The sequence below is a fragment of the Lepidochelys kempii genome, chromosome 1 (genome assembly GCF_965140265.1).
Source record: "Lepidochelys kempii isolate rLepKem1 chromosome 1, rLepKem1.hap2, whole genome shotgun sequence".
Lineage (NCBI taxonomy): Eukaryota > Metazoa > Chordata > Testudines > Cheloniidae > Lepidochelys > Lepidochelys kempii.
The window spans coordinates 233,749,733-233,760,631 of NC_133256.1; the positions used below are offsets into that span (position 1 = coordinate 233,749,733).

At 44.1% G+C, this 10,899-nt stretch overlaps 1 protein-coding gene and 1 long non-coding RNA gene across 6 annotated transcripts in view; one reads left to right on the forward strand and one right to left on the reverse strand.

Annotated features, from left to right (window-relative positions):
• Nucleotides 1-1,051, reverse strand: part of PYROXD1 (pyridine nucleotide-disulphide oxidoreductase domain 1) — a 33,653-nt gene extending 32,602 nt beyond the window's left edge. For 3 of the 5 annotated variants that reach the window (XM_073318460.1, XM_073318455.1, XM_073318437.1), the window contains exon 1: nucleotides 879-1,051. In XM_073318460.1, coding sequence (XP_073174561.1) covers nucleotides 879-956 — 78 coding nt within the window. In that variant the 5' untranslated portion in view covers nucleotides 957-1,051. The remainder of the gene's footprint in view (nucleotides 1-878) is intronic. The other 2 variants (XM_073318446.1, XM_073318470.1) reach the window with 2 other exon arrangements.
• LOC140900747 (uncharacterized) lies at nucleotides 774-6,505 on the forward strand. The gene is made up of 3 exons (XR_012155714.1): nucleotides 774-982; nucleotides 2,292-2,424; nucleotides 5,951-6,505. It is a non-coding gene; the product is annotated as an uncharacterized lncRNA (long non-coding RNA).
• Nucleotides 6,506-10,899: the final 4,394 nt, after the last annotated feature.

The window sequence follows — 10,899 nt, forward strand, 5'->3', positions numbered from 1 at the left end:
GGTGCCCGGAGGAAGAGGGATGTAGAGGTGAGAGGGGCCGCGTGCACAGTCGAGGGGGGTGCCCAGAGGAAGGGGCCTGTACAGGTGAGAGGGACTGTGTGCGCAGCCGAGGCGGGTGCCCAGGGGAAGGGGGGTGTAGAGCTGAGAGGGGCCGCGTGCACGGCCAAGGAGGGTGCCCAGAGGAAGGGGGGGTGTAAAGGTGAGAGGTGCTGGGTGCACGGCCGAGGGGGGTGCCCAGGGGAAGGGGGGTGTAAAGGTGAGAGGGGTCGCGTGCACGGCCGAGAGGGGTGCCCAGAGGAAGGGGCGTGCACAAGTGAGAGGAGCTGTGTGTGCGGCTGAGGGGGTGCCCGGAAGAAAGGGGTGTAGAGGTGAGGGAGACCGTGTGCACGGCTGAGGGGGGTTCCCAGGGGAAGGGGGCGTAGAGGTGAGAGGGGCTGCGTGCACAGCCGAGGGGGTTGCACAAAGGAAGGCGGGTGCAGTGGGGAGAGGGGTTGCGTGCACGGCCGAGAGGGGTGCCCAGAGGAAGAGGCGTGTACAAGTGAGAGGAGCTGTGTGCACGGCTGAGGGGTTCCCAGGGGAAGGGGGGTGTAGAATTGAGAGGGGCCGCGTGCGCGGCTGAGGCGGGTGCCAGGGGGAGGGGGGTGTAGAATTGAGAGGGGCCGCGTGCGCGGCTGAGGCGGGTGCCAGGGGGAGGGGGGTGTAGAATTGAGAGGGGCCGCGTGCGCGGCTGAGGCGGGTGCCAGGGGGAGGGGGGTGTAGAATTGAGAGGGGCCGCGTGCACGGCTGAGGGGGGTGGAAGGGTGTCGCGCGCGCCGCACTGACTGGCCGGTTGGGGGCCCGGGGAAAGGGTTGGGTGTCGCTCGCGGAGCGGTACCTACCCGCTCGGCGCAGGTGACTCCTGCAATCCCCCCTCCCACCACCACAAACCGGCCCCGCACGGGGACGGGAGCCGCCATCTCGACGCCTGGATCTAACAATAACGGTAGGAAGGGGAAGCTCTAGGTACAGTGCGCGGCGGAGCTCAAACTTTGTCCCTTCGCGTTTACGGTGCCGCCCGCCCACGTGACGTTGACGGCAGTTTGGAGGCGGAGCCCGCTGCGGGGGGCAGGGTCAGGCGTGAGCGAGGGCCGGGGTTCGAGGCTGGAGTCTGCTGAATCCTGCCCCGGAACGGCGTCAGAGGCAACGCTCCCCCGTTGTTTGCAGCGCGGGCAGGGTCACAGTAGTTTCAACCCCGGGAGTTAAAAAATGCCCATGAGTCACCCCACTCCCAAAATAATCCTGAGAGGTAAAAAACCCCCAGTCACCCCATGTATCTAATGTGGGGCTTTTGCCTTCTGGTTTTCAACCCATTGAAGCTCCCTTGTCCACCTCCACAGCCTTGAGCACCAGAAAGAAAGAAAAGCGGAGGGAGAGAGGTATGCACCCACAGGACCCCAGGGGTATTCAAGAAAGAAAAGTGGGGCTGCTCAGGAAAATATCAACTGTCATGAGACTAGTGATCAAACCACAAGAAACAGCAACCCCGCACCACTCCGGCTGGGTTGCCTGTAACACGCCTGACAAAGTAGCAGGCCCCTCTTGTATCTCCAGATTGAGTGAAAATGTTGATGTGATACAAAAGCACTGCTTAAAAAGCATCACTGCTGCCCCATACTGGGGAAAACCAGGCCTCTGTTATTGACATTTTTGGTCTCTACAGGAAACTAACTGATACCCTCCTAATTGTGTTTATCAACTTGATACTACTGGATAGGCTTGACAAAGCCCTGGCTGGGATGATTTAGTTGGGGATTGGTCCTGCTTTGAGCAGGGGGTTGGACTAGATGACCCCCTGAGGTCCCTTCCAACCCTGATATTCTATGACTCAGCTTCCTTGTCAGTCAGCAAAATCCAGCCAAGCTATATACCAATTGTGCTATGTGTAGAAGAGATACTGAATTAATCATGTTTGCCCCATTTTGTCAAGAGAGCCTTAAAAGGCCCTGTAATAAATAAGGCTGAAGTTGATTACATCTTAATAGCTCATCAAAAAATTAATCATCTGATCTGGGCCCAGCCCAGGAATAAGGCTGCTGCAATATGCCTGAGGCCAGTATGTCTATAGGCTCTGCTGGAGGGATAAATCAGAGCACCTGAGTGAGCAACCCTGGTCTGACTGTGGGTTTGCCTCACCTAGTGCTACTAAATATACAATTTAGTTCTTTATGTACTTCTAAGAAGAAATGGCCATAAATAGCCAGAGAGTGATCTTGTGTTTTCAAGAGAACATATTTTGTCTTTATCTACATTAGGCAAGCACCTTCCAAATGGTAATAGAGGAGGTCTTTGTTCTAAGGAAACTCTTGTTTGATTATTTAAAACTGGAGGAAGACATTCTGTTTACATCCCTCTCAGGCCTGGATTCCACTGCATACATCCGATGAAGTGAGTTTTAGCCCACGAAAGCTTATGCCCAAATAAATTTGTTAGTCTCTAAAGGTACCACAAATACTCCTTGGTTTTTTTACTTAAAAATTAGATACAGTGCTCAGGGCTGTGAAAAATGTTGTGCTCTGAGCATGATTCATAGGTCAACTTAACCCCCACTTTCGATGCAGATAGGTTGATAGAAGAATAATTTCATCAATCTAGCTACTGCTTCTCAGAAGGGGGGATTAACTACATTGACAAAAAAAACCTCTTCCATCGATATAGGAAGTGTCTGCCCTACAGTGGCGAATATGCAGCACATTAGCTGGGCTGCTGTAGTGCTTGTAGTGTAGATATGCAGTGGGGTTTGTCTTCACTAGAAAATTAGCTTGTGTTGGACCATGACTTTGAAATGTCATGTTAATGAACATGACATTAAATATGACTTTGTATTCAATGTAGATGGGGCAAGACATGACACTATGCCAGCTGCTCATGACTTGTCCTACTGGAACCAGAGGTTTAATTACAAACAGCTGTTAGGATACAGTTTGTCCCTGTCTACACTGACAGCAAGTTTTGTTTAACATCACGTTAGTTGCTGTGACTCTTTAAGATTTGTCATGTTCTAACACCAGCCCTTCCTTAGGATCTGTCTAGACTAGGAAAAATGGTGTTGGTTTGTTTTTTTAAAAATCAAGTTAGCTAATACAAGTTAACTAATATTATTTGACACTCCACTTAGCACCTACTGTAAATACAGTTTAACACCTTTAAAATCATGTTAGCTGTTGTACACATCTGAAATTACATGTCATGCAAGTGGTTCCACATAGGTATAAGTGTCTGTTCACTGCATCACACTGCAGGATTGGAATTTACATTTGTAAAGTGCTTTGGGATCTTAGCAGATACAATGTACTATATAAATGTTTGATATAAAATACTTATTACTACTCTTTAGTGATTAGACCAGCTGGCTCTGACAGTTACTTGGTCTTTCCTAGACTAGAATAAAAAGTATATTATTAGAACGTGAATGTGTTTTAACGTGTTTGAAAAGTCTAGTATAGACAAGGCACATTAACTTTAACATGTGATTAAATGGTTGAATTAAAGCCTGGAGGGAAGCCTTATTTTTAATTCGACCAGCTCAACATGTATTGAAATATGCACGGCCTTGTCTACACTAGACTTTTCAAATGTTAGTTCATGCATAGGCAACGACTCGGTGGGTGCTCCAGGGCTGAAGCACCCCTGGGGAAAAAATGGTGTGTGCTGAGCACCCACTGGCAGCCATCTCCCCTCTCCCAGCACCTCCCAGCCACCGGCACCCCTCCAAACAGCGCCTCCCCCTCCCTCCCAGCGCCTCCCACCTGCCAAGGATCAGCTGTTCCACGGCATGCAGGAGGCACTGGGGAGTCAGGGGGAGCAGCAAGGACCGGTCACACTCGGGGGAGGGGGCAGAACGAGGATGGGAAGAGGGGGGGCAGGGGTGGGGGCATAGGGGAAGAGTTGGAATGGGGGCGGGGCCCTGAGCAGATCCGGTGGAGTTGAGCACCCCCCGGCACATTAGAAAGTCAGCACCTCTGAGTTCATTTAATAACTAACATGTTCTAGCATCTACCTTTAAATGCTAGTCTATACTAGGCTCCTTCCCAAACAGATTTCCTGTGAGTAGGGTGACCAGACAGCAAGTGTGAAAAATCGGGACGGGGGTAGAGGGTAATAGGAGCCGATATAAGAAAAAGACCCAAAAATTGGGACTGTCCCTATAAAATCGGGACATCTGGTCACCCTACCTGTGAGAGATACCAGTGACATGCATTTCATCACCCAGATACTGAAACTATCTAGCGACTGATGCATTTTCAGACGTCAGGAAATTAGTCTTGGTCTTGGAAGCAGTGACTACCTGCTGATTGTTAGTAATAAATATTTTTTTGTTTTGACTTTGTCGTTTTTAAGAAGTAACATTTTTTTCCAGTGCTGTAGGTAATTTCGCAATCCAGACAATTGCTGGCCATTTTGGTCATAAACTAAATGCTGTCTTCCATACACAGTCTGTCCTACAGTAATTACCTGAATAAATGACCTAACCTAAATAATGCAATAAATTGGATAGGCTTGTGTCATCAGATATAAATACACTTCCCACATTTTTATCACTGGCATATGACAGCAAGATGAAAAGAAATTTTCTTTTCTCTTTTAACTTGGTGTATTTGCTCATGCATGTTAACTGTTTCATTACTGTCACCATTTACAAAATTGGTTGAATAAAGACTTTACTAAACTATCTGGACCAAAATCAGACCTGGTGAAAATGGGTTCAACACCATGGGCATCAATGGAATTGCACACACTCACACAATAACTGAATCTGGCCCCTAATCGACAGCAACCATGAAAGATTAATGTAGCTCGATGAGCATATTTCCATATTAATAATGTTTTTATAAAAGTATTTAAAAACAATTCTTTAAACAATTTCATGAGTTTCGCGTCAGTCTCAGCATTGATTGTAAACAAACAGAAATTCACTGTACCACCCCACCCAGGCACATGGGATGGAGAGGGTGTGGTGCCAGAAGAGTAAACAGCATCCAGTAAAGAGGTGCAGCAGCAGATGAATTCTCCACATGCCCTGGGGAGCTCTGGAAGGCACTCTGCCTTACAGTACTCCCTGGGGTAGTGTGTCAGTGCACCATCTTCAGTGAAGGGCTTTGCCTAATAGTCATGATCTAACCATAAGAGTGAAATGTAATAGCCCTATTCAGAGAGGGCCAAATCCTGGCTCTAGTGAACAGGTTAATTGGGAGGTGAACTGGGAAGATCTACAAGGGAAATGGGAAGAAATCCACCTCAACACACCACAGAGTGGCTGCAAAGCCCCTACAGGTTTTGTGCCCTTAGTTTGTGGGAAGGAATGACTAGCAGATACATATAGACACAGATGATCCACTAGCCCTGCTCCAATTCTGTACCATCTACTAAAACGCCTCTACAGTGAACCTCTGGAGAACACAGCTACATGATACAAGGTAGTCCATATCCCTTGCATGGGGTTCTGCAATCTTGGATCCCTTCCCCATACTTGCTGTAGTGGTAGCAAGGCACTTCATCTGAGTCAGGGCCCTCCATGGCTGAAGAGGAGACAGCAACATTCATCCAGGAATATGAGTAATGCACCACTCATGAATCTATAAAGTAAGGTTCCAGGATTGTCACTCTGTCTGTGTGTCACTCTGAAGCCTAGAATGTCTGTTGAGTCAGTGTGAAGTGATGGACACACCTACAAGCATGGTTGAGAGCTCTTTTTGTCTAGAATATCACTAGGTTCAATCATCATTGTGATTTATGGTCTGTTACGATCCAATTTTTAAGTTCTCAGCCATTTTCAGCTTTTTTACACTTTGCAAATTAGCCCTGTGTAACATCACATGCTTTCAGCTAATAATGAATTAATCTCCAGCTCATGACAATAAAACTGCTATAGCACCATACATTATCATAAATTTCTCTCTCTTCCCTTCCTCAGGCAGGTAGAAAGATTGTTCAGAGAGAAAAAGCAGTGGTAAAAAAGGATCTTCCACCCATTGCGGCGTGATGAAGAGGAACTGAAAATTATTTTGTATTTGAGGACCCTTTGGAAGAGGGCCAGAGAAGTGATAATGGCATTAAAACAGCATAAAATGTTACATATGCTGAGATTCCAAGAAGAAATTCCTTGTCAGTTAACACTTGGATCACTTAAAGGACAGAGGATGTAATATTTTCAAGCTGGCTAACATGAATGACTTTTAAAAATATGATCTTGCTTCTGGCTATTTATTAGTCTGCCTGGAATTTAAAATAGACTAGTTTGCTGTACTGTAATTTCAATGCTCTGTTAAACACTTTAATTGTTTTAGCTTGTTTTGATATGTCCTGAAACATAATAACCAGTGATTGTTTGATTCTTTGTTTTCAAGAAGATTACCCCTCTGAGTTTTTTTGCTAGGAAATATCTGTCTGATGGATATTATAATTTTGCTTGACACATTAGACTTGCAAAGAAATTAACAGATAGATCATTAAACACCAGCCAAACAAATGTTTCATCTTGTCATAATAATTTCATTAGTTACAAGTAAAGCAGTTAGCAAACAAGATTCCATGATTGATGGGTGAAAACAACTTGCCAGCATTCTGATCTCATTTACATAGGTGTAAATATAGATTTCTTTCAGAGAAGACAATGGAGTTACCCTTGGTTTGCCCTAGTGACGCTGTAATTCGTCCTTTAACCTCAATTTTATTTTATTTTAAGTAAGAAGACTGAAAAATGTAAGCCTCAATTCTGTTAAACAGAATCTTTCTCCATGAGTACATTCATTGAAAGAGGCAAAATGTATTCATCAGTCAGTAAGGGATTGTTTGTGCTCTTTAGGCACAACTCTGCTTTGGGGGTGGTACAGAGCTTCACTGCCTTAGAGGAAGCACCCAGGAGACTTTTTGCCATAGGGAGCTATCATTCCTCCTGCAGCTTCCCCGTTGAGCAGGAGAAGCCTGTGTGACAGCAATCATCTTGGAGATACACTGGGGATTGAAACAGGGACATCCCAGGGCTAAAACTGTGAGCCACTTTAGCTTGAATTAAAAAGCCAAGGCTCTCTAAGTGGAGCTGTAACAGAGCCATATCTTCTGCAGCTTGGGCACAGAGGGGGACCTATAAGTAACACACACTCACTAGTAGTTTAGACATGCACATTACTACTACCCCTTTGTGAGGTGCAACATGCTCCCCTCATCTGGGTGGCTGGTAGCTCTGTTGGCTTGCATCTGAGGGTGGAGTCATGACTTTGCCTACTCAATATCCCATTGTCATACACCTCTGGAGCAGTTGTGAGAACAGGAGAAACTCCTTACACCCTATAATGTTCACCTGTGTAAAGGTCAGGCAGAATCTGGCCATTAGTATTTTAATCATGCCTCACAAGCCAATCCTTCTGGATCCTTAGGTATTTTTGCTGCTCACCAAGTTGTCAACATCTACCCAGAACCAAATGCAGAGTTCTTGTATCAACAGGTGGGGGAACTTGATGGGGCTGGTGGTGAAAGGGGGACAGTCCCAGCATCAATGGAGGGAGACACTTGCAAAGGGACAATAGGTAGCTTTTCCCCCTCGGAGTCTCGGGCACCCATTGGCCAGGTGGTGTAGAGAGGTACTGATTGGCCAGCATTCCCCAGCTCCCCAGATTTAACCTGGGGGCTAAAAGGCTCCTCTTTTGGCTCCATTCCCCACCCTGCAGCACCCTCTGTCCCTCTCATAGGGGGAAGAGTGGTAGGAGTCAAAGAGAACTGAGTCCTGGGGGGCAGGCTAAGGAGAGTTTACCCCATGGTATGGGTTATCTGGAAAGGAGCCTTGTAACTCTGGTGCTAGTTATGGGTTATATGGCAACTCCCGCACTGGAACCAATTAAATGCCTGGCATAGGAGAGTGTGGGTGATGGGTGAGTAGCACCCCTCCCCTGTGTTAAAGTTTAATTAAAGTTGTGGCCTGTGGCTTAATTCCATGCATGTGTCTGTCCTCATTTTGCCGCTGTGTCTACATCAAGTTGAATCGGGCAATCTAAGCTATTTTTCCATTCTTGGAGTTGGATGTAATACTCTCCTGTCATTCTCACTCCATGATTTGTGTGGTTAAGCTTTCCTTTCATCTGAAACGTTCTGAAGTGGAGATGACATCATTTATCATTGCACAGAGAAGCACCCTGACAGTTCTATTTTGTTACCTCATCATCAGACCACAGTGGTGTCACTTCATGTTAATTGTGCCTGTCCATGACAGTCCAAATTAGTCCTGCTGGTAAAATTTACAGTATCGGGGGTTCTGACATTGTTCTGTTTGCCAGCCATTGTCTTCTATTTGACACTCTTTCTATACGTGGATGGAGTGTGATTGCTGTGCAGCAGCAAGGCCTGAACCACGTCAAGCAAGGGGCCATCTAAGCAAATTGACTGGCTTGTAATTCAGCCAGGGAAAGTGATTTGCTTTCAGGAAACAACATTTTTATTTCTTTTCATTTTATATAGCTTTGGTTTCTATGTGAATTTCCTCCCCTCATCATCATCTAGATTGTAAGTGGCATCCCTCCTGATGCCTTCCTATTGAACTGGGCACTTAGAAGTCATGCTTTCAGAACAAATAGTCTGTCTGAACTAGTTTCCTAAAATTCTGTTCTCTTTAAAGCATGTAGAAATACTTTAGTTTGAAGATGGATAAATTATAAACAATTGAACAAGCCCTTCTTGTGGGCCCAATCCTGCTCATTGGAAGTGGAGAGCATGCCGCATTTCACCTTTGGAGATGAAGTTGATTTTTTAAGAAAATGTTTTGTTTAATTGTATTGCTCCTGAGAGGTGCTAAATTGAATGTCATGGAAAATAAAAATGTCTATTCACAGAACAGGTAAGGCATGGGTAGCAGCAGCATATGCTTCATCACAATAACCTGCCAATGTGCCTTACCTCCGACCTAGAATAACCGCCTCTTTAGTCTTCATAATCATTTAGTAGAGCTATGCAAAAATCAGAATTTCCATCCCACAGGAAATTCCAATAGTTCAACATTTGTTTTTGCCCCAAATTGTGAAGAAAAGTTGAAATATCAAAAAATGTTCATGTAGCAAAAAGTTCTGAAAATTTTCAATTTGGAGGTGTCAAAATGATTTGTTTCAACATTTTCCATTGAAATGAAACATTCCAACATTCACTAAATTAAAACATTTCATTTGGGTGTGTTGAACCAAATAAAATTTTTTAATTTCCAGGCAGTTAGATATTAAGCTGTATGTTCCTCAGTGCCACATGGGAGTTGTTGTTCAAGTGCTTCATTCCCTCATTCTTCCCTATAAGCCAGGCTTCCTGGCAGAATTACATTTTGAATGTTGCACTGCAGAGTGTTTTACTTCCAGGATGCACCATGTGGCTTGGTCAGAGGGGAGGCTGTAATGCATCATGGGAGATGTAGGCAGGCCAAAGAGCCTGGTTCATAGGAAGGAATACAGGCATGAAGGCACCTGAACTACAACTTCCCATGAGGCACTGCATCACTTTAGGCAGATACAGCTTAACGTCAGACTGACTGGAAATTAAAAAAAAAAATATTTGGTTCAACACACCAAAGTGAAATGTTTTGATTAGATTTTCCTAATGGAAAATCTAAGTAAATAAATATTTTATTTCAAAAATCAGTAAAATCAAAACTGTGATGCAGAAAATGTCAGTTTTTCAGAAACTGCATTTTCCATAAAGAAGTCATATTGACAGAAAATTCCCAACTAGCTCTACCATTCAGTTCTTGGCTTCTCTGTTGAGATCATGAACAAAGATACCAGTTGTCCACCTACCTTTGGACTGAGACTCTTAATTAATTTTATAATGACAGACTCACTAATGATCTGGAGGAGGAAATAAATGCCATATTGTTTAATTTTGCAGATGATGCTAAATTGGGAGGAGCTGCAAACATCAGATTTCTATAATTCAGTCACAGCTAACTTTCCTAATGACACTCTATGACCTCATGTGGGTATGGTCAGCCAGCTTTGGGGCATGATCACATCCATAAAATGGACAGGCTGTAAACTGTTCATCAGAGATTTGAACCTACAAGTATAATTATCCCTCCCCCCCATTATATATAAAATCAAGATTTACCTTTGCATTTGTTGGTTTGGTTTTCTTCTAGAAGTATCTCATCAAGGCAGATATGGTAAGAAAAAGTTTTCTCAGACTTTTATGTCTGTTAACTGCATTTTTTACAAGTTATAGTTTAAAAAGCAACCAGCCTTTTGATTCTCTCTCTCCAAGCCTGTCATGTTGCCAGTGGCTCTGACAATAATAAGTTTTGATTTTTTTAAACAAATAACGTTTGGTCACATCTATCGCTTAATAGTTTTGTCATGGAGCTAAATTCATCTGTTGACAAATGAAACCATCAGAGTAGAGACAGAAACTTCCTTTGTAACCTCCTCCATTTTACTATCATTTTCCCAAAGCCTCATGATGAACAACTGTAATGTCCAACACAGATATTGATGTTTGTCAGTATGGATTTGTTTCCTTTTCTGGTTTTCACAGATGACTTGCTGTTGCCATTACAGTATGTACAGGCTATCTATTTTTAAATATCGTATGTTCTTAAATCTGTTATATTAAATTACATGACTCAATATACATATAACTCAATGCTATTTGACATATGCTGTAGCTAGCTAGCTAGATATTCAACTGTACTTTTTATGTGAATTAAGTACATTTTTAATTAATGCAGTGAAAATAAAAATAATATTTCACACTTGTATATTGTAGCAGCTTCCATATGAGGAATTCAAAATGCTTTATAAACATTAGTTGATTTTCCCCACAGCACCCCAGTAAAATAGGGAAATATTTTATTCCCATTTTACAGATGGGTAAACTGTGGCACAGAATGGTTCCATG